General features: G+C 54.0%; 1 protein-coding gene and 1 long non-coding RNA gene across 2 annotated transcripts in view; both read right to left on the minus strand.

The window, feature by feature from the left end:
- Positions 1-7979, minus strand: part of RXRA (retinoid X receptor alpha) — a 94034-nt gene extending 86055 nt beyond the window's left edge. The window contains exon 1 of the mRNA XM_068656444.1: positions 7564-7979. Coding sequence (XP_068512545.1) covers positions 7564-7591 — 28 coding nt within the window. The 5' untranslated portion in view covers positions 7592-7979. The remainder of the gene's footprint in view (positions 1-7563) is intronic.
- A 5892-nt stretch (positions 7980-13871) lies between these two features.
- On the minus strand, positions 13872-25307 carry LOC137842764 (uncharacterized). Its single transcript, XR_011089203.1, has 3 exons — positions 24034-25307; positions 17423-17478; positions 13872-15971 (listed from the first exon to the last, which is right to left on the minus strand). It is a non-coding gene; the product is annotated as an uncharacterized lncRNA (long non-coding RNA).
- Positions 25308-25946: the final 639 nt, after the last annotated feature.

The raw sequence follows: 25946 nt of genomic DNA on the forward strand, positions 1-25946 counted from the left end.
CCCAGCCCAGGGAGGAAAATAGAAGAGACAGCCCCAAACGAGCCCGGAGAGCTGCTCTTGGGCTCTTTTCCACCACGCTGGGCAGGTGACCGCCGGGAGCCACCCGCTCGCAGCGCTCCCCGAGCCCCGCGCTGCCGCAGAAGGGCAATGAAGTTGCAAAGGTTATCGCTTCCCTGTTCGACTGAGCATAAAAATCCTGCTCGGAAAACAGAAGAGGGAAAAAGCAGGAGGGGACTGGCAAGGCGGCAGGGAGGAGAGGGGCCTGCACGGCCCGGCAGCCCCAGCAACACCTTGCCCAAGGCGAGGGTGAGGGCACGGGGGCTCAGGCCAAACCAACACGTTTCCATTTCGGAGGAGTTTCTAGGAAAATAAAGGCTAAGTCTGTTATAAAAGTTTATCTGCGTGTGCAAGAGAGAGAGCGCACGCCTGACTACGGTATAGAGATGTCATTATTTTCATGCATCTGCCTTACCCAATTTTATTTAGTTGCTTTCTGCACCATTTCATGCTCATTCTGCTGCTGAGCTAGACAATTGCTTTATAACTCTAGGGTGCAATTTCACTGTCTGTGAGCCACACACACGCACACGGGGGCTGCGCGGGGATGGAGCAGGGAGCTGCACCTCCCTCCTTCCCTCCCCACCCTGGCGGCTGGGGTTGAAACGTTTCAATAAATAAAAAAAAAAAAATCAAAAAGGAGAGAGAAAATTAAATTAAAATGCTAAGTGACTGTCTCTAACGTGTTACAAACCAAGGAGTGTGTCGGGGTGGGGAGCAGACCCTGGCAGAAGCGGCTCCCCATCAGGAATTAGGAGGATGAACGGGAGGGCAATTCTCTCTCACACTACGTGGGTGTGGAGACAGAGCCCGGCAGGCTGCAGGGCAGAAGCACTGAGCCTCACGCTGGGGTTTTAGGATCGATTGGAAGTCCCACTCGAACAAGTGCAGGTCAAAAGGGAGGGCTGGCTCTGCAGGTGCAGCGCTCCGACACAGCACTCTCCAACTCGCCCCAGCTCCCCGTGCCCTTGCAAGGGGCTGGGTGTCCCCAGAGGGTCCCAGCTCTGAGCTGCCAGCCCCACGGGGTTGCCAGGAGGGGATGGGGGCTCCAAAATCAGCCCCACCACCGTGCATGACCCCACCGTGGTGCGAGCAAGCACGACCTGGTGCTGATACACCGTTATCTGCCGCCAGCCGGGCCCTGCGGCACCGCGTTAGGGGCCACCGCTCCTCCGCTGGGGGGCTGAGCCTGCAGCTTCCCCTGCCCGATAAAGCCTCTCCTCTGCCAGAAACGGGGCTCCAAAAGGAGAAGGGGGGAGAGGAGGGGGCGTTCCAGCAGCCTGGTGAGGAAAGGGGGCCTCTCCCCGTGCCATTTCGCAGGACCCCTACCCAAACGCGGGTCCCCACTGCGCACGGTGGTGAAGCCACAGCGCCCACAAGCCGCCTGCCCCGGTCCCCCCGGATCCGTAGCAGCTTCCCCAGCTGCATGAGCTTTCCCCAGGGCCTCTCCTGCTGCTCCATCGCCCTGCTCCTTCCTTCCTTCCTCCACCACCACCACCATCGCTCTCAGAGCGAGTCTCTGCCGCCGCGCGGGCACAGCCTGCCCGCCTGCCGCCGTCACCTCCGCATCTCCTCAGCACATCTCGGCTCGCCCGTGCCAGCCCCGTCTGCCCCGCTCCTTCCGCTCTTGCCTCACCCGCTTGCCGTTGCCTCACCGCGTCTCGGTAATGGGTACGTAGGAGACGCGCTGCCCACAGCCAAATTGTATCGCGGCAGCCCACAGAGTTCACAGCGAAAACTTTCCAGCGCTTACGAGTCGGCCAAAAATGGAAAAACAATAATCAAACGGGGCTGCCTCGGCGCTCAGAGCCACGCAGCCAGCTGAAACTAGACAGGGCATCCGTCCCTAATGCCTTCCTGGCAGCCCCAGCACAAAGGATTTGCTCCGGAGCTCAGCGGGGCTGTAAAGCTCCAGGCAAGCGGGCAGTGGGGCTCCGGGGCTGCCTCTCGCCTCCCCCCCGTCCTGCTCCCCTCTTTTTTTTATTTATTATTATTTTTGAAGTCTGTAAAAGCCAAAACTCCACAAAAGAGGAGGCCATGAGAAGCAGTGACCAGATGGGCATCCCGTTACTATTTTAGTGGTGACAAACCCCAGCGCTGCTGCACCTTTTGCCTCCTGGCCCCGCAGCGATCTCGCACCCAATTCAGCGCCAGAAAGGGGTCACAGCTCAGCCAGGACCCCCAACTCAAACACTCAGACAACACGATGGGAAGCCCACCCAAGGGACCCAGCACTGCCAGGGCTTGGAGAGCCCCTGGCAGCCCCCAGAACATCTTGTCACGACAGTCTCCAAAGCCACTTCTGCCACCACCAACAGCGCAAAATTGGGCACAGGGAAGTTGTGCACAGGAGGCGGGCAGTGGGGGCACCAGGGGGAGATTGGGGGGCACTGGGTGAGAGAAGGAGGGAGGAAGAAGGATGTAAGCCCTGCTCTAGATGCTTCGTAAAACCAAGATTTGGGGCATTTCTTCTTTACGCGCTGCTTTGGAGCACCCGGCCCGCACACACATCACCAGCCGAGGCTTTTCTTCGCTCCCAAAAATCAGCTTGGTTTGGCTACCGAGAGCTGGGACCTTCAAGTGACCACACGAGCACCCCTCGATGGCATCCCCACAAGTACCAAAACCCCCCCAAAAAAGCCTACAATCCCAATCCCTTCTCCCCAGGGCCTGCCTCAGTTTCCCAGCCCGCTCCCGAGACACGAATAGGGCCAGGGGCAGAAGCACGGCCCCGAGGTGCAACCTTGAAACTTTTATTGTCGATCCCAATAAAAAAAAAAAAAAAAAAAAACAACACATTTCGTGCTTACGAGTGGTCTGTTTGAACAGGATTATTTTTTAACTCCACGTTAAACAAGATTTCAAAGGAGGAGAGCAGCGTTTGGGCTCAATTTGAACTCTTCCCTGCCTTTCTCCTACGGGAGCTGTCGTTCCCTGTTTATTTCAGAAAACACCCTCCATTTTGAAACGCTGCCTTCCCAAAATAAAAACTCAGGTTGTTTCGCTGACTTTTCTCTGCTTTCTTCTGAGCAAAAACACTCTCAGAAAAGGCAAGTTCCCACAGCCAGTTTCCATTACAACAAGAGGGCATTTTCCGAGGCTAAATTGCATCTGTCTGAAAATCTTCAAGCAGTTTGAGCCGGCTGGCATGTGTGGGGAGATCCTTCTGTAGGGCTTTTTAAATCCTTATTTGCAATATTATTTTGTCTGCTTCGCGCTGCCTTGATGTTGCGAGCAGCCTTTGGAGAGACACAACCACTCCTCCCTCCTCCCCTGTCCTCCCTCCAGGCACACGCTTTGCTTTGAGGAGGAGGAGAAGAGAGAAATAAAACAAGAGACAAGCAAAGAGGGGGGAAAACGTCAGAAAGCTGCTTTTTTGTGTGCGTGTCAAACGTTCAAAGTTATCCCGGAGTCTAGGCTTTAAACGTAATAAAATACAGCTACTCCTGACAAAATCAATTAAAATAAAACCACCCAGGCTGCCTCCCTAATGCTTTGTAGTTGGGCTGACTTGGGAGAGCCCACCTGGGCCTTTTAGGAAGCAATTACAGGGCTGCCGGGTGGGATCCTGCTCCACCGAGCACCCCTCTGCCCGGCAGCACCGCGGGGAAAGACCCAGCTCCGAGGGAAGCGACGACGGCTGCGACACGGGGAGAGGCGCTGGGGCTGGGAGCCAGCCATCAGGATTAATTAGAGCCCAATTAGGTTACCCAGCTCCCAGGGAACAGCCCTGCAAGAGCCGGCGCTTCGCCGGCAGCGATTCGAGGCGGCTTTGGTTACACCAGGCTGGTGGCAGGGACCCGCTTGGCATCGCCACCACCTCCTGCTGCCCCAGCACCTCTGGCAGCAGGGGCTCAGGACGTTTAGGACATTGAGAGCAGGAATCATTCCATGATTTCAGGCTATCAAGAGCCTCGGGGGAACCCCCTGCACCCCCCGAGGCACCAGGATGCTCGGAGCACCAAGCACGCTGCGACACAGGGCACGGCCCAAAACCCAAACCCCTGCCCCATGGTGCCGACAGCTCCGCTGTTTGTTTTTCTTAACCATCAAGATTAAAAAAAAAAAAAAAGGGGAAAAAAAGGATAAAAAGATATTCAGCCGTGCAGCAGGACTCGGACATATGGGAATCCACCCCTGCTCCCAGAAAACAATACTGCAACAAAAAGGTTTTTAACCCGTTTCTTAATAAATATTTATTTTCGCCTTCGAGATGTGGGTGGGACGAAGGCAGGGTGTATTTTCCAGTGAAATGTTTTGATCCCCCCCCCCTTGAATTTTTTTTTCCCCCCCAACAGGAGCAAAAATGCCAATAATAATATTTGTAATGAATAACTAAAATTCTGCGGCTTTCTCCCCCGCTCTCTTTTAAATAAATAAAATGCCCTAAACATGAGGAGTACAAACGCGCTCTCAAACACAGCAGGACGAGGCGGAGTAAACTCGCGGACCCTCCGAGGATTTATTTAACTGTCACAGCCGAGATCCTGATAAAGACGAAAATTCCTTCCCAGCTTGTTTTGCATGTGTCAGCTGGGAGAGGTCGAGCCCTGCTCCGTGCTTCAGGGAGAGACCAGAAAGCGGCCGTCCTCGCCCTCCTGCGCCCTCGGGGACCCTCGCAGCCCCGCTCAGCACCCTGCAGGGATGGGGCAGGGGATTCCTCCCACCCATACAGGATGCTCATGCAAGCCACGGTGCTTTCTGCATCCTTCCTATTCTTCTCTCCCTGCAGATTTGCTCACCTGCCATAAAATCCCGCAGCTAAAAGGAGCAGGATCGGGGATGGCACCGAGGTCTTGGCACAGACACCCCCGATTTTACGCAGCACCCGTGCTCCCCCCAGCCACACCAGGGTGAAGGAAGGAAGCTGGGGCAGGGAGGGCTCCCCCTGCCCATCACAGGATCCCTTTCTTTCTTGGCAACAGGGGCAGAGGAGAAGGAAGCAATAGTGGGACTGCGCAGAGCCACAGGGCGACGGCTCCCAGCGCGGGAAGCACCCAGGGACGCACCGTCCCCAACGCAGCCTCTGCCTGGCATCTGCCACCCGCTCCTGAGACCAGCAGGAAAATGAGATACTACTATTAAAAGTGCCCGGCGCTGGCCACGTTTCCACCCATGACATCAGCGGGGTTATCTGAGTCTAACCAAGGGCAGGGCTTGGCCAGGATCCTCCACGCGGTTATCCTTTTTAGGCCAAACTGAGCTGAGATTTTGACGGGGCAGCACCGTTTTGCTCCAGTTCCCCATCTCAGGCCTGTGCCAGCGTGCAGGAACACACCACCAGCACGAGCCCGGAGATCCCCCTCTCTGTCCCATCTTGCACACCCCATCTCCCAGCCGGGTTGGGAAAACCTCCGGTGCCCTGCGGAGCCAGGAGCGGGTCCGAGCCACCCTCCTGCAGGCAGCGGGGCCCCGCCAGCTCCTGGCACCCTCGTGAGCTCCCTGCCTGCTGCCAGGCCCTGCCTGCCTCCCGTGCTCGAAGCAGCACCAACATCCCCCTCTCCCAAACCCTGCAGGATCCCCCATTCTCCCAACCCAAGCCGGATTTTTATTTATTTATTTTTTTTTTATAAGCAACGCGTGACCAAAGGCCAGCGGATAAAGTTTGAGCGTGGCTCCTGCAGCAGCACAAACACGCAGCAGACGCAGGCCCCCATCGTGCACACTTCAATCAGCTCCCACGAGCTGCTCAATTCTCTCCCAGGCCGGTAGTGCAAAGCTGAGCCCCCCCAGCTGTCCTGGGGCAGCTGTCTGGGTGCTCCCCCCGTCCCCAGCAGCTCGGTGCGCTCGGCTGCCTCCCCGCTCCCCATTAGGAGCACACACGCCGCTAGGCGAGCAGACAAATCGCTGGGTTTTCATCTGCGAGGATCCCTCCCCGAGACAGCAGCAAGGTGACACACGCTCCCCCCCCTCGCCTCCCCCGGCAAAGCCAGCATGACTAAGAGCACAGAGCAAGAGCCAGCATCCGCGGCGCACCAGCGCTCAGGTGCGGAAGAAAAGGCGAGCAGATAGGCAGGGCCTCATCCTGCCCCCACCAGCACAGGCTCAGGCTCTCTATTCCACCAGAGCATGGAAATAGTTAAGGCAGCCACCCCCCCCCAGCACTCCTGTGTGGCCACCGTCAGGCCATTTCTGCTCAGGGGGTGTGTTTGGGATCATTCCAGGCACCTGCGTTTGACCCACCCCAAACCCGCCTGACCCTAACAGCAGGACTGCAGGTGAGATGCTTTGAGCCCCAACAACAACTTTGGATAAGTCAACACAGCACCATTTCCCTGCCTCACTGCCAGACTGATGAGGGGCTCCCTATAGCCACAATTTGGGTAGGGGACACAGCTCCCCACCAGCCTGCAGGGCCAGGCTCTCCCTGCCGAAGCCTCCAACGTGCCAGGAGGGCAGGGGCCAGCCCCTGGTTCCATGTGTTTATGCTGCGCTTAGAAAGGAACAACTAAAATTGCAATTCTTCAGAGGGAAGGAAAAAAAACAACAACCCAAAACAACAACCAACCACACACCAACAAAGCTCGAGCAGAGATTTAAAGCCCAGAGGAGCCCCACTGCGGGCCAGGGGGGTGTCAGGACAGTGGCTGGGGGTCTCGGGCTGAGCGGTGGCAGAAGGGGCAGGATCTGCTCCTCTTCCTCCTCGCCAAGGGCTTGGCGCCAGGCGACTTCGCGAAAACTTTCTTCTTCCCCCTCCCCGAGCAGTGAGCTCTGCAATCTCACTTCTCCCAAAAAGCCAGGCGCGGGGAGGCATTCGCCCCTGCAAGCCACGACTTGACTCAAGTCACCCAAACGATGGCAAACTCCGGCTGGAAACGGGGTTCAAAATGTTTCAAAAAAAAAAAAAAAGCAGGAAAAGAGGAAAAAATAAAGAAAAATACGCAGGGTCCCAAATGCGCCAGCAGCGAGGGGCAATGCGGGCACAACCCCGGGACCCCACGGGTGCTTGCCCCCAGCCCGGCTGCGCACCCCAGGGAGAAAAGCAGGGCTCGGGAGGGGATAATAGAGAGAAAATCTGGGAGAAAGGAGTTAAGAAAAAAAAAAAAAAGCCAAGGCAGCGAGCTGCCAGCCCCCCCCCCCCCCCCCCCAGCAGCAGCCCGGGGCGGTGGGGAGGGGGCTGCCCCGCTCGCGGTGCGCGCTGCCCCGTTTGAAAATCCCGCTTGCGCCCTGCGCCCCTCGCCCAGCCCGGCTCGGCTCAGCTCCGGGCCCGCCGCCCCCCGGCTGCGCCTCACCAAAAACAACAAAAAAAATGCATTTAAAAAAAAAATGAAAAAAAATAATTAAATAAGGATGAGAACAAAACAAACGAGCAGCAAGCACGCCGCGCAGGCAAGCGCGCAGCCCCGCAGCTGACACCGGAGGGGAAGCGGAGGAGGGGGCAGCTCGGTCTCTCTTTTTCTTTAATGTTTTTATTTTTTTTTATTTTTTATTTTTTAAGTTCCCTCCCCCCCCCCCCCCCCTTCGCCCCGCGGTAGGAATGGAGGAGCTTTTCGGCCCCAAACTCACCCAGCGGCAGGAAGTGTTTGGTGTCCATCGCTGGTGCCTAACTCATGCCAAGGGGCTTGGTGGAAAACACACAGCGCAGGGGCGGGGAGCGAAATCAAAGCGAAAGGGGGAAGGGAGGGAGGGGAGAGGAGGGAGGAAAAAAAAAAAAAAGAGGAAAAAAAAAAGAAAAAAAACACCCAAGGGAGGAGGAGGAGGAGGAGGAGGGGGAAGAGGAGGAGGAAGGCTCCAGCCCCGCGCCGGCGGCAGGGCGCGCAGACGAGGCGGCGGCGAAGCGAGTTTGGTGCAAAGTCCCAACAATGTAACTCCGCGGCACGGCTCGGATCAGCTCGGCACGGAACGGCTCGGATCGGCTCAGCACAGCTCGGCTCCGAGCCGGGGCCCGCGCAGGGGGGAGCGAGCGCCGCGACCGCCCCGCAGCGCCCGCCCCGCGCAGCGCAGCGCCGCCCCGCGCCGGGGGGGTCGGGGGCGAGGGACGGGAAAATAAAGTGGTGGGAGGGGAGAAAAAAGAAAAATAAGGGAGGGGGGGTGCCGGGGAGATTGGGGGAAGAAGGGAAATTAAAGGAGAAAGGGGTTGGGGAGGGGACGAGGAGGGATGGGGGGAAGGAAAAAGGGAGTGGGGAAGGGGAAAAAAAAGTGGTGGGGAAAGGTGAAGTGGAAGGAAAATGGAAGTGTGGGGGGGAAGGAAATAATGGAGTGATAGGGAAAAAGGGATGTGGGGAGGAAAGGAAAAAAATGAGAAGGGAAGGAGGGAAAAGTTAAAAGGAAAAGATGGGGGAAAGGAAAAGGGGTGTGGGGAAGGGAAAAAAAGCAGTGGGGAGAAAGAAAAATGGATGTGGGGGAAAAGGAAATAATGAAAAGTGATAGGAAAAGGAGAAAAGGGGATTTTGGGGATAAAGAAGTGAAGGGGAAAAAATGTGGGGGAATGGAAAAAAGTGATGAGAAGAAGAGGGTAAAAGGAATGTGGGAGGAAAAGGAAAAAAGTGATGGGAAAATAAAAATGAAAAGGATGTGGAAGAAAAAAGTGATGGGAAAGAAGAAAAAAGTGGATGTGGAAAAGGGGGGAAAAGTAATGCTCAGAAAAGGGAAAAATTAAAAGGAAAAAAGTGATGTGGGGAAAAGGAAAACTTAAAAGTGAGAGAGAGGGGGGAAAAGTTTAAGAAGTGACATGGAAAAGGACTTAAAAGAAAAAGTGATGTGGAAAAAAAAAATATTAAAAACAGGTGATGTAGGGAAAAAAAGGAAATAAATTTAAAAAGTGATGTGGAGGAAATGAAAAAATAAAGTGATGTGGGAAAAGGAATAAATAAAAAAAAAAAGGAGGGCAGTGCCTTCAGGTGCTGCTGGGTGATCTCAGGGGTCCTGGCAGGGGGGCACTGCACAGCCACCGGGTGGGGGGCCATGGCCACCCCCTGCCTCCACCCTCCCTCAATGGTCCTGGGCCTTTCAAGGTGGCACATTGGTGACTCCATGGACCCAACCACCCCTCCGACATGAAGCATCACAAACACCGTAGGGCCCTTCGCTCTTGCTGGCCACAGCACCCATAGTGATAGTGGCACAGTTGCACGGGACACCTTGGTGACACCAGGGTCGGGGGCTCAGCTGGGGGGCTCGATGTGCCCCCACCATCCCACAGGGCCAGGCTCCCCGCAGGCTGCTGGTGTGGCACATACAGAAATCACCGTGACACACGCTCACACTGCTGCCACCAAGCATTATCTCCCGCCGTGGAGCGCTTCCGAGCCTCCTACCCACCCCGATTTATCCTTTAATTGGCAAAGCTTCCCAGGCCGTAAATATTAGCACTCTAGCACCTCCTCCTATAACAACAGCCTCTTATCTCACGCTCAGTGCCATGTCCCAGTCTATCACCCGCAAGCACTTATCAGTTTCCCTCATACCTACTACTGTAACACCTAAATCCACGTAGGGAGGCCCAAGGAGGGCCCAAACACCCAATTTTTCCCAAATCCAACCCATTCTACACACATCTGCCCTGCCTTTCCTCCTGGGTAGGCCGCTCAATGAGGGGTGCCCAGCAGGCCCCCCCAAGTGAGAGTGCCACAATTCGTCAGCGTTAATTAATACAAGGACAAGAAAAATGCCAAAATGACCCCTCTCGCGTCAGAGGCGAGCGGCTGCGAACCCACACGCGGAGCTGCAGAAGTTAAAACAAAATAAAACATCTCAAATCCTTTTTATCCTCTGCTCCTGTAATTTCAGCATGTCCAAACAGATTTCGGAGTGTGTTTATAACTGGTAACTTCGTTTGCTCCCGGGCTGGGACCTTAAATGCCAAGTTTCATCTCCAAGTCAGTTTTTATGGCGGAGTTGCTTTAACTCCTGCGAGAAAAGGCCCAAAAATAGGCAGGTGAGGACACGGATGAGAGCTGGGGCTGGTCACAGAGGCAGGGCCAAAACCTAAGAGAGGGCTGGCACGGCAAAAAATCACAGACCTCGTGGCTACCTGCACACAAAACGCCGACAATCAACCCACAGAAATCATTCCCCTGAAACACGCTGAGGCTGGTGGCTGTGTCTGATAAGGGAAAGCACATCTGGGGGCAGTGCTCCTCCCAGGCCTCGCCAGGGCAGCTTCAAGCTGCCGCCTGCCTCCGTCACACAAATGCCATTTGAGTCATCGGTGCCGTAACAGCCTAAGGTGAGTGTGGGCCTTTACGGCTTTGATCGAGCCTGCAGCAAGCAGCCGGGCTGCCAGCCGATGGAAACAGCTCCTGCTGCCACGTAGCACAAGGGGGGACCCAGCCCCAGAGGCCAGGATCCCCCAAAATGCTTCGGTGGAGACCCACAGCAGGTATCAGGATCGTCAGGCCCAGGGCTGGAAATCCACTTTTTGTAGGCTCTGACACAAGAAATTGCCGTAACTGGGACATTTCATGCTCCTCTCCCATCGAGCTGTTTAGAGCAAATTAAATTTCTCCCTAACCAGCCTGTAACAGTCCGCGTTAGATGTGGATCGAAATGTTAATTGCAGTGACAACAGGTCTGATCCTGCAGCCCTTATTTGGGTAAAACCTCCCACAGAAGCCAAAGGAATTTTGCCCCAGAGAAGACAGCTGGATGCAGTCCCACGTTTCCAGTCTCTTGAAGATGCCAGAAGGTAGCAAAGATTTCTGTGATGTTATGAACCTTTTCTTTCCCTTTTCCCTCCCTACCCCACCTCCCCTCGATTCTTTAATGCCCTGTTAATTTAATAAGTTCCGCCAGGCTGCCTGATGCTGTGCTTGACCTCAGCTTTGCATTTCCTAGCAAAGGACTCGGATCATCAAGGTGAGGGGGTTAGGATAAATTTTGTAGGTCTCCAGCTTCTGCTCAGCAAAGGGATGCTTGAAGGTCCCACACTCTCTCAGCAAACTGTTTGGGGGATCCTGTTCTCCCTGCCCTTGGGTAACACAAATACCTTTTAGCCTGGGATCCGAAGGCAGGCAGGTGTACGAGGGGGTGATTTGGGGTCTGCCAGCCCTCATCCATGCCACCTGCAATCCCACCACCCAGCTGGCTTTGACCAAGAGGGATACAGCATTCCTGCATCACAAATCAGGGAGGGATCAGCTTCTCCCCCCAGCCCCACACTGTTCCTTCCACACTTGCATGAGATATTTGGGGCCAAGGGACATCAGTGCTTGTGGGCATCAGTAGGAGGCACATGTGGAGTTGGTCTGGGGGGGATGAGACCTCAGACTACATTCAGGTGGGAACTTGGCATCAGGCCCAGGCCCAGGATTTGGAAATCACAGCTTTATTTTTGAGGAGTTTCAGTTTGCTTTGTCCATAACCCAAAATTATCTGATGGGAGAAAAGCAAAACCTGCTGTAATCCTCAACTGCTTCATGCCCTCCTGCACTTTGGGGGAAAGATAGTAAAATAAAATAACAGTATTTCCCTCCCTGGCTCTCTTATTTCAGATTAAAGATAAAATATGAAGTCTGAGTATACGAATGCCCATCCCTGGCCCAGCCAGCAGGCTCCTCCATTTCTCAGACCCATCTTTGTGGACCCCAATGGCTCCAGAAGGTGAGCCCCCACTCCCAGGGCAGGCCCTGCACATGCAAACCAGCAAAATCTCAAAATGACAAGGCATTTCTTTAAGTGCTGCAGATTCAAATCCACTGCTTTGTGTTGTGTGTGTTGTGTTTTTTTTTTTTCCTTTCCCTCCCAGCAGCATTTAACAGGCTGATGATGTTTGTTTATGAAGTGAAACGCACATGATTTATTTGATTTGCTGGAGCTAGAAAGCCGCATTCCCACGCCAAGGACAGGCAGACACCGCGTTTGTCCCCCCTTTAGGAGGCTGCTCAGATAAAATAAAGCATTGCACAGTCAGACACACCGCGCTGTGCTTTCCGTGCTTCAGAGCAGGACATTAAATGCTTATTAGAGACCTGTTAACTTCCGAGCCATAATACTGCATTTGGTCTTGTCCATCCCTGCATACAGAGCAAGCCTTAATAAAATGCTCACTACTTTGCAAAAAGACTCAAGATTGAAAGCCTGGTTCTGCCTCTTACAACACCTGGAGATCCCCATTTCATCTCCTCACCCCAACCAGGGCCCAACTGCCAAGGAAGCCTAAGAACGCATTAACTGATGGAAGATGAAATACAGTACATGAACACTGAGACTTACAGCTCCTCAGGGAGAGCACATCGAGCATCACCCATCCACCAAGTGCGACATACACCAAATCCCAACCTGATGCAGACCAACATCAACCAGGTGCTGGGCACCAGCTGAGGCTCATCCTGCCCTGCTAGCCCAGGCAGGAGCAGCTCCAGGACTATCCCTCAGCTCCTGACCACCACCCTCATCACAGATAATCCCAATAACCCACACCAGAGCTTGGAGATGTGACCCAGACACTCACTCCAGCCTTCTCTAGCCTTTTCCCCCATCCCTGCATACAGAGCACTTTGCAAACGAAGTGTGAAGATAATATGCTTTATCATAGGCATTTATTACTGATTGTTGTATAAATCTCCCTCCATTCCCATACATATACATAAGGTGTGTATAAATATGCAGCCACTATCTGGCAGTACCCAGAGTCTTTTTGACGATGTCAGTATAGCCCCCATAAAGATAGTGGGAAATGATTCATAATATTTATATGACAGACATGATATGAACTGTAATAGCCTGTTGGGATCGAGAATATCCATAGGTCTCTGTCAGCCACAAATGTGATTTAAATATTATATATGTGGCAACTGTAGCATTAGTAATATGATAGCTGTTATTGATAGTGGTCATAAAATGCAGTAGTTTTGCACTGAAGAATGTGAAAAATAATCTAGTGGTTTTCCTAATGGTCTTCCCAGCAATGTACTGAAAGGAAGTGTACTTTCAATGCCTCTTTTTTCAATGCCTCATTCTCTCCTCCCCCTCCACCCAAAATTGCCATTGAGCTCTATCAGATTACTGCCCGGGCCATATTTCATTCTGCTGATGTTGGGTGGGGGAATCTCCTCCTCCTGGGTCCATCTGGGGGGGCAGGGGAGGGCACAGGGACCCCATGAGGCTGCTGCAGGATGCCCATGGTGCTGGTGCTTCCCCTAAAGCCAGTGCCAGGCTGAGAGACCTCAGCACCCAAGCAAAGACCTCCTGCCACTACTACCCCAAGGCAAAGTGCTCCAGCCCTGCTGGCCACCAGCCTGCCTTCCTCTCCACCCCAATCTTTTCTGAGGGCAAACAAAAGGGGAAAAATCCGCTCACACCAGTCAGTGACCATCACAACCATTAGCTACAGCAGCTCTGCTTTGCCTCCGATAGCAGAATTAAGGAAGGATGAGGCTTACCTGGGTGAGGAGCCCAGCTCCGGGTGGCTGCAGCACTCGTGGTCCTGCCTGGTGGGGTCTGCAGGGGGCTTGGAGAGCACAGCCCCCTCCCCTCAGCACTCACAGCCCTGGGGGCCCTCCAGCATCACCTCCTGCCTGCAGGCAAGCTGCTTTTCAAGGTTTTCTAACGTCTAATGGGGATCAGGTGCTGCAGGAGGAGCTCAGGAGTTAACTCCAGGCACCACACCTGCTCGCACCAGTGAGGTGCCAGTCACATCCCATCACATCCCAGAGAATAAATCAAGGAAATGCCACGTCCTCTGAAAAAGCCAAACTGCAGGCAAAGCAGTGATCAGCTCCCTGGTCTGTAGCCTTAAAAAATAAATTAATTAGTGTTATGTTGCTGTCATTGTGGAGGAAGCCTCTTGTGATCCATCCCCGAGACAGGCTCTCCTTGCTCCCTAGTGGGTGGGAAAGGCCGTGCTGCAGGCAGCCCCATCACACTCCCATCTTTGGGGTTTTCATTCCCCGGGATTATCTGTGAATATTTTAAAGCAAACAGGATGTTTGTGCTTTCAATTTAACCCAAAGCAACAGACTCTTGCTAGAAAGAAGTGGGCCCGAGGAAAGGAGATGTTGCTCCGGATGGAGCAGGAGGAGGGCTGCAACTCACCCTGGCCCCTGTTCCTCCTCGCTCCTCTGTGGGTTTCCAACTTGGACAATAAAGTGCGTTTTCTAGCAGAGAGCAAAAGTGTATTGGAAAGTGAGGGTCTGGGGGTGATTTAACGGCAGTTTTGTGCACCATTTGTGTTGCAAAGGGCCTGATCTTCCTCTTCCTCACCCTGGTGGGAGCCAGGCGTTGCTCCAGGGAAAACCGTGGGCCTGTTTCTGCTGTCGTTTACACTGACATAAATCAGGAATTTACTCAGTTGAAATAAGTGGAACTGCACCAGTATAAAACCAGTGTGAGATCAGAATTACAGTGTCATAAAAGCAGCATGAGATTAGAATCAGCCTCAGTATATTACAGGGATGGTTTGAGGAAAGCCTAGGGAAATTAGTAATATTGGAATTGGAAAAAGAATTTAAAAAAAAGGCATGTGATTTCCTGATGATTTGGGAAATCAAATCCTCAAGGCCAGCACTCGGGTTCCTTCCTCCTGCTGAGATGCCTGTACTGGTGAGCAGCTCTGCCAGAATGGTGCTCCTTTATTATTCCTCTGCTGGGTGTAGCAGCTGTGAGACGCTTGGTATGAAGATGCCGTATAAAAATAAACGGAATTGAATTAGGGAAACAACTGAAGTCATTTCTTCTCTGTCCTCACATTAATCCATTTAGGCTGATTCTTTGGGTGCTCCAAGGGGGATTTGCATTATGGCCCTGTCGGTATCCACAAGCCCATCCTCTCCTCTGAAATGAGCCCTGGCACCTCCTAATTTGATGTCTTTTTATTATCTTCACCCTTCCTGCATGGAGACTTTAAGGGGATTTCTGCAGGACAGCCGGCTTCCCCGGCAGCTTGGATTAAGCTGCCATTTGCTCCAAGTCGCAACGAGTGACAAGGTCCTAATGAGATTTTGGGGACGTGAATTCAGGGAAGGGAAAACAAATGCTGTCTTCGAGATGAAATAACGACGCGTAAGGCCCGGGGTATAACGAGGAGCATATCAGTGGCAATTTGGTTTGTTAATGGAGCCTGTGCATCGATACGAGGCGGCAAGCGCGCTCAGAGCAGTCACAGCGATTCCGGCATCACTGACCTGGCAGAGGCTGGGACAGCATCCCAACCCCGTGCGGGTTCTGCTGCCCTAAAATTCTTCCTCGTGTTTCCAGGAGGATGAATCCCAGAAAGTCCCAGGGCCCGTGCTGTAAGTAGGTCAGCCCGGATGCTCCTGGCCGCGCTCTCGCATGGCCCTGCGGTTTCCGTGCCCTGCGGCGAGGATGCAGAGCGAGCAGCCAGCAGCACGAGGAGGGGGGGCAAACGCTGCACCCCCCCCCTGCAGGCACTGCGGAGGGGATCTGGTGGCACAAATGGTTGTAGAAATGTGGGCAGGGATGGCCCAGGCTCCTGCCACGATACCGATGGGCTCCCCATCAGGCTGAGTGTGCTGAGGGACACTTGGAGAGCTGCTCTGGGCTATCCCTGCTTTCCTCCTGCTGAGCCTGTCAGGGCACACTGGGGTGTTCCCACAAACAAGATGACTTTGCCAAGTCTTCCTTGCATTATCCCAGGGAAATCAACATCTCTACCTAAAGGGCACGAACAATTTGCCCTTTGGCAATGGCAAGGTGCCCTGCTTGTCTTAGCTTGGGGATAACGCTGCAGCACCAAGCCGAGGGGACTGGCTGCGGGCACTGCTGCTGCTTTTCCTCTTCTGTGTTGGTAAAGACCAGAGGCCTCTCTGAATTGTTTGTGAAGAGGTAGGAAACCCCACAGTCACGCTCAGAGCAGGGTAGCCCCAAGGCAGGAGGTCCCATCCTGCTGGGTCCGCTGCAAGGAATGAAATGTGGCTCTGCCCCGCTGCATGAGCCACACAGTTCTCCTCCTCCTCCTCCTCTGCAGCCCAGGGGTTCCTCTGATCCAGCTCTGGTTTCAGCTAGCTGGAATTTCCCTGCAGAAAAAAAAAAAAAAAAAAAAAACCTCCAGCAGAAAATTCCCACTTGGCTCGCGTGGTGCCTGCTGTCACATCCCACTGTCACCCTGCGTCGTTCCCTGGGGGGCTGTGGTTTGCTTTCGCAGGGCGATGCCCACCCAGACCATTTTCACCCCCCTCCTCAGCACCAGGGGCTCCAGGATGCGCCCGGGGTTTCAGATCCCTGGCTGCTGACACTGCACAGCTCAATGAGAGAGATGCATTGCCATTCCTCTCCCAAAATCCTGCAGGATCAGGTGCAGGATCAGTCCCCAGCGGTGCTGTGGAGCCCTGGGTGCTTCAATGCCACCACCGCGGGTGCCGAGCAGCGCAGGTAACGTCCTCTCTTGGCTGTCTGGGCACATCTGTTCTTAATGCAGCTCCAAGAGGCTTTGGATACCACCTTCGTGCGCACCGCAGAAATGCAGTTAATCCAGCCACCGTGTTCTAGGAAATATTATCATCTTAAGTAAAATTTAAGAAATTGCGGAAATTACAAAAGTACAAATCCAGAGGTAACGGCATCCATACAAGGTCCTGCGTGAGCGGCTGGCAGGAGCACTCGCTGAGATTCACCAGCACTCCCTGCTTCTTTTGTAATATTTCTGTTCCTTTTTAAGGTTATATTTGATTCCGGATTTTCCGCACCTGGCACTATCCTTGGTGTTGGAGTTGCTCCAGACTTGTCCTGGGCTTTTAGAAACAAAGCAGGTTTTACAACTGGGAAAGATGCCGTGCAGCTCTTCTCACGTCACTGTGGAGGACATGGGAAGGCAATAACCAGGACAGTTTTATTTCCCTTGACCACTTTTTCTCAAGGATCAATAGCTGCAGAGGTTTTTGCCAGTTGAGCCCCCATGAAGTACACCTTGGCTTCAAATCGGATCTCCCCAAGCTGAAGACTGGCTCATGCTCAGTGCCTCAGCAGGCAGTGAGTCTGAAGCTGGTTTAGACGTGGTTCTAGGCTTTGTAGAGCTCCAGGTGGCTCTGATTGAAAGGCTGTTTTTGGCACTGACAGTAGGTGATCATTCCCCAGCACAGCCCAAACACCTCTGCGGCACGGGCAGCACCCCGGTGCGGTGCCAGCCCTCAGGGCTCCACGGGAGCCCAGCATCCTGCACCCATCTCCCTGATTTATCCAACATTTCGCCGATGCTCCAGTTTCTCCATCAAGTGTTCCAGCTTCAGTAGGAGATGGCGTTAAATAAAAGCACTTTGAAAGCCAGGGGGGGAAAAAGAAGCGATGGGACCAGAGTGGGAAATGCACCCATGTGCGGAGCGAGCCCCAGGCGCAGGGCAGCTGGCAGAGCTCGGCAGCACCCAGTTGCACCCATGGACCCACTACTCCCACTGCTCCCCAAAGCCAATATTTGTTCCTTTGGGTGTACACGCTTGGTTTACAGCACTGACAAGGCTTTTTACTGACTTACCAACAAGCGGAGCCCTGTGTGCAGCCGATCCGGGGCAATGGGAGATGCTGGGCTTGCTGCGGAAGCAAAATACAAAATAAAACATTATTACAAATAATAATGCTGCTTGGGAGCTGCACTACATGAGAGCTCAGCATTGTGATTATTGCTTCATTACAGGGCTCTCTCCTGCTAAATCTTTTCTGTTATTAAAGCCGGCTCAATAGGGTCCTGATCCCCGGCTGAAACATCAATATTACTAATAAATAGAAATAACAAGTGAGGTAAAGGGCCAGACAAGAATGACCTGCTTTATGAATTAATGTAGTGAAATCTGGCCATTTTCCTATACCCTTTATATACTACAGGCACACATACGAACTTCATACCCATTTATTGGACATCGGTGCACTGAAATAAAGCCCGAGCAGTGCTGTAACCTAATTACTGACTTGCTACGAGGTGCCAGGGAAAAAGTCGGGAGCACACATTGCACACACCCCTGTGGCATTCAGAAACACTCGCTGTTTCTCTCACCGGGTGAAATCACCTCTTTCAGCCAGGCTTGTTCTCAAAGATCCCCTCCCGGCCCCAAAGTGGAGAGCGGAGCAAGCGGCTGCAGCGTGCGAGGTGCTTCAGATGGAGCCGGGGCTCCTCGCTAGGGGAATTTTGGCTCCATTTTCAGCTCCCCGCGTGGTGTTTAGGCTTTGTTAAGGAGCAGGACAGGGGGGATTGTCAATGGGAGATGGGCAATTCGACCCATCTCTGCCCGAGGGTGAGCGTATTCCCCATGCACACGAGTGCATGTGCCCGTGGCTATATATAGCCCTCTATATTTGTCTCTATATATACATATGCAATATATCCCTCTGTATTTGTCTCTATATGTACATATACAATATATCTTTCTACATTTGTCTCCGTATGTGCACACACAATCTATCTCTCTGGATTTGTCTCTGTATGTACCTACCCACGTATCCAGACAGACACGGAGAGGGACCACGTGCGCTTCCCTGTCCACCCGTAATTCTGCCCTGTGATTTTGGCATCCCGGGGGATTATTATCGGGAGGTGTGAAGCCGTCGTGGCCGTGCTGTGCTATGTGATATGGCACCATCGTCACAGCAATGGGGTACCCAGGCACAGCGGGCTGGATCCAGCTCCCAGGGATGCCAGCTGCGCCGGCTTTACACCACCGTGGCAGCAAGAGGGGTCCGGCCCCTTCTCCCAGACAGAGACACGGCGTTGCCTCCATAATTTATAAGCTATTCAAAATTTATCGCTGCCAACAAACTCCGACTACGGAAGGGTTTTAAATCCTTGTTAAGTATTAAAGTGGAAATACCCGTGCGAACACGGCAGGCGGGCAGCGGGGAGGGGGCAGCCGGGTGCCCCCTGCCCACCCCACACCGAGCCTGCCCAGTGCCCCCACAGCACAGGACCCGCTGGGACTCCTTTTATTTTTTTATCCCATCCTTTTATCTTTATTTTTTCCTTTTTTTTTTTTTTTTCCTTTCTATTCCCCTTCTTCCTCTGCCATTTTGCCAGGCAAGGGAGCCCCGGGTCAGGAGCAGGTCGGGGGCCAGCCGTGCCCCCCCTGCTGCCCCCTCCCCAGGACAGAGCCCCCCGGGCTGACAGAGCCATACAAGCCCTTGTCACCCGCCAGTGACGAATCGGTCCGGGCTGACACCGAGGGATGGAGGAGGCTCTTCCCGTGCTGCTGTAGGGACGAATCGGGCCCCGGGGGGCTGAGGGGTGCGGGTGGTGGCACCGGGCAGGACGGCGAGGTGGGGCTCAGGTGGCCGAGCCAGGGACACCCTGAGCCAGGGATGGTGTTTGGGGTCCGGGTGGGGGCAAATTTAATAAGTCCTACGGCGGCCTCCTCCCAGAGCTCGGCTTAATGGGATGCCAGAGACGACAGGGTTGCCTCTATCTGCTCATTCCCCGGGCCTGGGGAACCATCCATCTTGCTCTAACCCTATTTTAAAAAAATATAAAAGGAAAGAAAAGGAGGGGGTGGGGGAGAAAGAAAAATGATAAATCTGTTCAGGGCTTTTGTTTGCCTGTGATTCCTGTAAAGGACAAAAAAAATTGAAATAAAAGCCAGGCCCATTTTTCCCCCGCTCGGTGTTGCCATGGGATAGAAAGCCCCCCGTTCTCAGGAGTGCAGTGCCTTTGGGGAGGGAAGAAAAAAAAAAAAAACTCATTAACGTTATGAGTTGCATCTGTTCCTCGGGTCTGGGTCACTTCCAGCCCGCCAGCTCTCCCGTTGCCTGCCTCCCCCCTCTGCGTGCATTCCCATCAATAGCTCCTTTGGCCACCCATGCCCTCAGCAAGAAAAGGGGAGCCCTGCACCCCCTGCTCCTATACCACAGCCACCGTGCTGTTTGCTGGGCAGGAGGAAGATGCAGGGGCTGTGAGCATCTCTGCGAGGGGAGATGTTCATCCCAGCTTGTGGCTGTGCTGGCAGGGGAGGGAATTCATGTTTTGGGGACACCGTGGGCAGCAGGAGCTGGAGGAGATGATGCAGGACACCCGTACTCCCTACCTCCTACTGGGCCCACTGGGTCTGCTCAGTGCAAACCCTTCTCCGAGCTCCCTCACCGTGCACTCCAGGCTCCTGGGCTCTCCCCACTTCACAGCAAGAGACAATACAGCCAGAAGCAGGGCAGGGAGCAGGGGATTTTCTTACCCGGCGGTGACTCCGATCTACCCAGCTCTCGTTTCCAGGCTATTTATAAATGAAGCTCCGGGCTCGTGGTGTGCGCCGAGCCCCAGCACCATGTGCATGGCTTCCCCCAGCCGCTGCTGGGAGAGCTTTTGGGATGGATCCTGTGCTGTGCCCAGCTGTGCCGTGCCATGCCACACCGTGTCACCCTGACTAGGGACACTCTCGGCCAGGCCAGGGCTCAACATGGGCTTGCAACCATGGGGACGCATCCACCTGGTGCTCACGGCGCCGTCGAATTCTTCACTGGGAAGCCAAGCAGCAGCTGTGCCTGCAAGCCACGAGGAGAAGCACGCACAAAAAGCCTGTTCTGCACACTCTGGGGATCATTGGGTAACACCGAGGCTCGCAGGTATCGGTTTGCTGGATTATGTGCAAAAGGTTTCACGGTCTTTATTATAAACACTATAAATAGGTTTGTGGTTCTTCTTTGAGTTGGAGAACAAAAGGCTGTTTCATTATCATTAAACTTGCGTTTGAGCTGCTCTGTGACTGGGTGTCTGGCTTTTTATTGCAAGCCAGGACTTTCAAAAGCTCCTTAAATGTTAATGTCACCTTTAAAACAACAGCGGTGAGGCCTTTGATCAGCAGAGCCAGTCACTTCTTGCATCTGAAGTCAGAACCAGCCACTGACTGATCTCGGGATTTTAATATTTCCCCCTTCCCCTGCTGACCCCCGACAGCAGGAGAGAAGCTGGGCTTTGATCACACCTGATTTTTTAGCCATTGCAAGGACCTGCGGCTTAAAGCAGACGTTCAGAGCTGGGTTTCCACGGCTCGATGCGATGGAGGAGAGCAGGGCACGGCTGCCCCAGCCAGCCAGCACACAGCTGGTCCTGCAAGTCACCCGGCCACGCTGTCCCTGCAACAGGTTTGGGGACAGGAGGGGGATCCTGTCCACCCCAGGTATTGTGGACGTGCAAAATCCCCCAGGAGATAGGGTCTGGGCCACCAGCAGCATCCCCAAGTCTTCTCTGCAGATGCATCCCTGCAACTTAGAGGCCAGGGATGGATAGGACCACCTCAAAACCTTTCCATCCTCATGGCACCAACATTTCCCTTCGCCAAAAATCCACACCGAGACTTGCTCAGCATCACCCACTGCCCTTGTCCCCGTCCCCTCTGCTCTTTGACTCTGGCTGCCCTGTGCATGCCGACGCTCCTGGCCACCACCTCTGCTGTGCCTGCGTTTGTCGAGCCGGGGAAAGGGTCACACACACTGCTCCGAGAGCAGGAGGGAGCCCAGCGCCCGAGGAAAGCACATTTCAGGTTCGATTAATGCCATCCACAGCAAAGGCGGGTGTGCGGGTGCCGGTTCGGGTACAAGGATATGTTTGCAGAGATAAGTGTGAGTGTAACCTGATGACACAAGTTGCCTGCTTTCAAATGTCAGGCAAAGTTCATGCAGCCCATGTGAAACGAGTTAAAATTTAACAGAAATCTGCAAAGTGTTGCGTTGTAATTGAATCCATGATGCGGACGGGAAGCGTGTTCAGACACATCCCAAATTTGCCCGAACCGTAATATTCTCCTTGAAAAAGGCCGATTTCGGGGAGGCTGCTGCTGCTAGATGCGTGTGCACCCCCCCTCCTTCCCCTTTCTGAGGGAGAAAGCTCGGCCTGAAAACTTCTGAGTCATTCTGCATCGGTTTTGATGTGTCAAAATCGCTTTAAAAATCCCAGCCAAAGCAGCAGCAAGGAGAGCTCAGCTCAGGCACACGCAGACGAATGCAAAGAGCTGCAAAGCTGCAGCACGCCAGGCTCCACGCCGTGCCCAGCGCTCCTCTCAGCTGCACCCTCACCCTCGGGAAGGAAAAGGCTTTTTGGCTTCTTGACGCGGCGATGTGGCTTTGTGTTGTTTTTCCTCTTTGCTGGCTGCTAATTCTCCCTTTGTCCTGGCGTGGTGGGGTGCAAGCCGCTTAGGGCTTTAGAAATGGAAAGTTGCTCTCTTGGTTTTGTGCTCCATTTCCATGGCGGTGGCAGCAAGCTCAGCCCCGCTCCCGCTGCAGCCCTCCCTGGTCCTCGGGCCAAGCAGGCAGCGGAGGCCAGATGGGAGCAGCACAACCCATCCCTGGGCTCACACAGGGTGCCAAGACTCTCTCTTAATTGCTCCCCCTTCTCTTAATTGGGCAGATTTTTTTTCTTTTTTTTTTTTTCTCCCTTTTTCCTATACTTTGGGAGCCAAATCCAGCTCAGGTCAAATCCAGCACAGACCTGAGCACCAGCCACAGAAACCGCCGCAGCACAGCAAGGTGGAGGGCACAGGAGTGATGAACACTGTGCTCCGGCTCACCTGGAGGTTTTTTCCCCCGTATTTTCCATTTAAGGAGTTTGTTGCACCACCATATTGACAGAATTGAGAAGAAAAAATAAGTTAATGCCTGTCGCAGGCTGGACTAACCGAAGGCAGCAGTGGCACGGCTGCTGGGAGCTGGGTTTGGGAAGCGGCTGCTCCCTCCCCAGCACCACTCTGCCCACACAACATCCCCATGGGATGGCTCTGGGTTATCCCCTGCCCCTCACGGGCAGATTAAACCTCGGTGCTTCCTTGTGATGCTGATGGTGTGCTTCTTGCTGTCCCTGCCGGCTCCCCGCGGGGCGCAGGAGGCTCGCAGGAAAGCTGGAGGTACGACAGACCCTTGTGCGCTCTACTCTGCAAGGGCTTTTCATAAGAGAGCTAAAAACAAATTTAGCACTTAATGCTCTGAAGAGTAAACACTTAAATGCCCTATCATCTGCCCAAGTGCTTTGTTTATTATTCAGGGAAGCCAAACTGAAGCCGTTTTCCATGGAGATGTAGTACCTCCTTCAGATTAGCCTGCCTAATTAGATCCTGGTTGCACGGCGCTTTGCTCAGGAAGAGGTGCTGATGAGGGGAGGGCGAAAAACTGCTCCCAGGTGCTGAGCCCTGGCTCCGGCTGCCTGGGCACCCCGGGGTGCTGGGCACCATTTGGGGACAGCCTGGGAGGACCGGGAGGCTGAGCATCCCCAGCTCTGGGCCAGCCCTGGAGGGGACAGGGACAATCCCCAGCCACCAGCTGAGGATGCCTGCAGGTACAAACTGGACCTCAGGCAAGGGGTGGAAGCTTTCCATGAGCTATTTGTCCCTGGGCTTAAAATGAGTAGGGAGGAAGCCGGTTGAGGTACTAAGCAGTGGCAATTGCCACTCTTGAATGGTGGCTGCCGTGAGCGGTACTCCCCGAAGCATAAAAACTCCGGCCTCCCATTTATAAGCCATTAAAGCTGTTACATCCCATAATGGACATCCTCAGGTGAAGGAGACAAACAACGGAAAATGCTGAAACGCGGCCGCCAAGCTAGACACAATAACAGGCACGGCACAAGAAGGATATGACACGGGGAGACAAACAGGAGCAGAATTTATGTCACCGGAGATTACAAGGGCATCGTATATCACCGACGGAGACGGGCTGCGAGCACCAGCGCGAGGAAAGGCCTAACCTTTCGGGGAAAAACCTGCGAGCAACAACAACGGGCAAGGAAAAGAGCAGAGCCACGTCCCTCGGCAGTGTGTGTGCTTGGAGGGCTCGGGAGCAAAGAGGGGGAGATGCAAAAATCACGCGTGGCCACTTGTGCGGTGTGATAACACTCACTGAACCCAGGTTTTTAATGTCAAAAGGATGGGAAGTGTTTAATGAGGAGCTAGCAGGTATCTGTGCCATGACATGATGGTTGCTTGGGTTGGCACTCCCTGGTCAGAAAATGAGTGTTTTGGCCCCAAAAGGTTAACCATGTTATTTTTTTCCATGCCCATCACATGTTGCCCAACACCCCAAAGCACTGAGCAGCTCCATAGGCAGGCTCTGGCTGAAGGGTTTGGCGAGGGGAAGGCAAAGGCTGAACACATCTAACCCCAAAACCTGCCACAAATCCTAGCCTACCTGATGAGAAGGGTCACGAGCAATGGAGAACAGGTCCATCTCATGGCAGCCCGCTTGGGAATGACTCTAAAAATGCCATCTGCCCCTGCTGAGCTAGTCTGGAGAGGAAGGTTTTATCAGCAGCTCATGGGGATTGGCAGTTCCTGCATCATCTGTCTCACGTGCATCCGAAAATCCCGTAAATAGCCCTGACAATTCAGGAGCAGCAGAAGGGTGTTGCCCTTTGGTTGGATTTTGTGTGATGTGAGTACTTTGGACTTTGTTTAATGCCACAACGAACTGCCGGCTGCTTGTCTTCCAGCCCAGGACCTTATCTTATTGTTTGGAATGAATATTTGCATTCGTACGATGTCTGCCCTGCTGCACGGCACCCCAGCCCAGCACCTCGGAACTGCTCTTGCAGGAATCCAAAGCCATCAGGAGAGGCTGGATATGGCCATTGCCATGCCATAGGCAGGCAAAGGGAGGAAATCCAAGCAATCTTTGCCTGTGGTCACAAAACAAGCCCAGTTTCCAATCATTTCTGGTGCAGGCAGGGCCGCTGCCAGCCCACCCCAGGTTAAGCAGAGAGGAGGGGCTGCCTCTTGCTCCGCTGTGCCTGCCGTGGAAGGCAGAGCCCCAGCAGCAGCCCGTGATGGAACGGGATTTAAGCATCAACCTAAAGCAGGGTGACTGCTGGAGAAACAGAGGAGTCCTGCAGGACTCGTCTGCTGGGCTGTAAGTCACCCGCAACTCCCAGCTCTCATTATTTCACTCCCAGCCAGTACACCAGCAGCCGTACTTCAGAGCCAAAACTGTCCTACTTTCAAAAAATGAAATGCAAGACGTGCTTCAGATCCCTATTGTCATGTACGTGTGCTTCCAGTCAGATAGACCTCCCCCGGTCTGGAAGATTTCCCTCCGCTCCAGGCTTAGAGGAGCTGCACCAGGCACTTGCCCCAGAGCCATAAATTGCCAGCGAGGCAGGGGCAAGATTACTTCACTGCTGGATGAACTCACCGCTGGGGCATTTCGGCCTTTTGTTAAGTGCTCCCCTCCACGGGCTGGCTCTGTCACCGGCTCCGTGGGGATGGGACACCCTCAACCTCGGCATCACCAATAAAAAATGCACACAGCTCTCCCTTTTCGCCCAGAGGCCAGCGGCACGGCGAAGCCCCCGTCCTTCCCCCTCGCGCGCGGAGATATTGCATTCATTCATCTCGGGGGCCGCAGCGTGCTCGCAGCCTGACAATATATTATGGTGATGTAGGTCTTCATTTCGCGCTGTCAGGGACTAGAACAACTGTATCTATTACCCGGGGGGGGGGGGGGGCTAACGGGGCAGCTTTCCCTGAGCTCGGCGACCTGAGCCCAGGGGAATGTCACCAGGGGTCCCCTGCCCCTGTCCCCTGCCCCTGCCTGCGTGGCGCCAGGAGGAAGGGGCAGCGGCCGGTGGTCCTGGCATGGGATGGGCGCAGGGAGGCAGGAGATGGATGGCTCCGAGTGCTGCGAGCACAATGAAGCAATTCCACCCAGCGGAGGCTCATCAATCGCCGGGCTCCAGCGCGGCATCCCCGCCGCTTGGCCGCAGCTCGCCCGGGCGATAGCCCAGGTGTGTGGCTGTCACGGAGATAAAAGAGGCTTAATTAAGACCCAATAAGCTAAGTGATTTGTTATCTTGGTGCAATATATTACTCCAGCCTATCGATCCCAGAAATGCACATGTGTCCGAGGGCCTCTGACGAGGCTCCATCCCTCCCTGGCGAATACATGCCCGGCTCGCCAGCCCTGGCTGCTTGCTGCAGGCAGGGGACAGGGACCAGCCCACAGAATCTCATTGCGTGTGTACGCACAGAAATATCAGGATTTGCTTCTCCCCAGGGAAGAAACCTGGTGATGCTCAGCTTTGCCTGAAGCCCAGCACCAGCAGTGAG

This window comes from Anas acuta, chromosome 20 (genome assembly GCF_963932015.1).
Source record: "Anas acuta chromosome 20, bAnaAcu1.1, whole genome shotgun sequence".
In the NCBI taxonomy this organism is placed as follows: domain Eukaryota; kingdom Metazoa; phylum Chordata; class Aves; order Anseriformes; family Anatidae; genus Anas; species Anas acuta.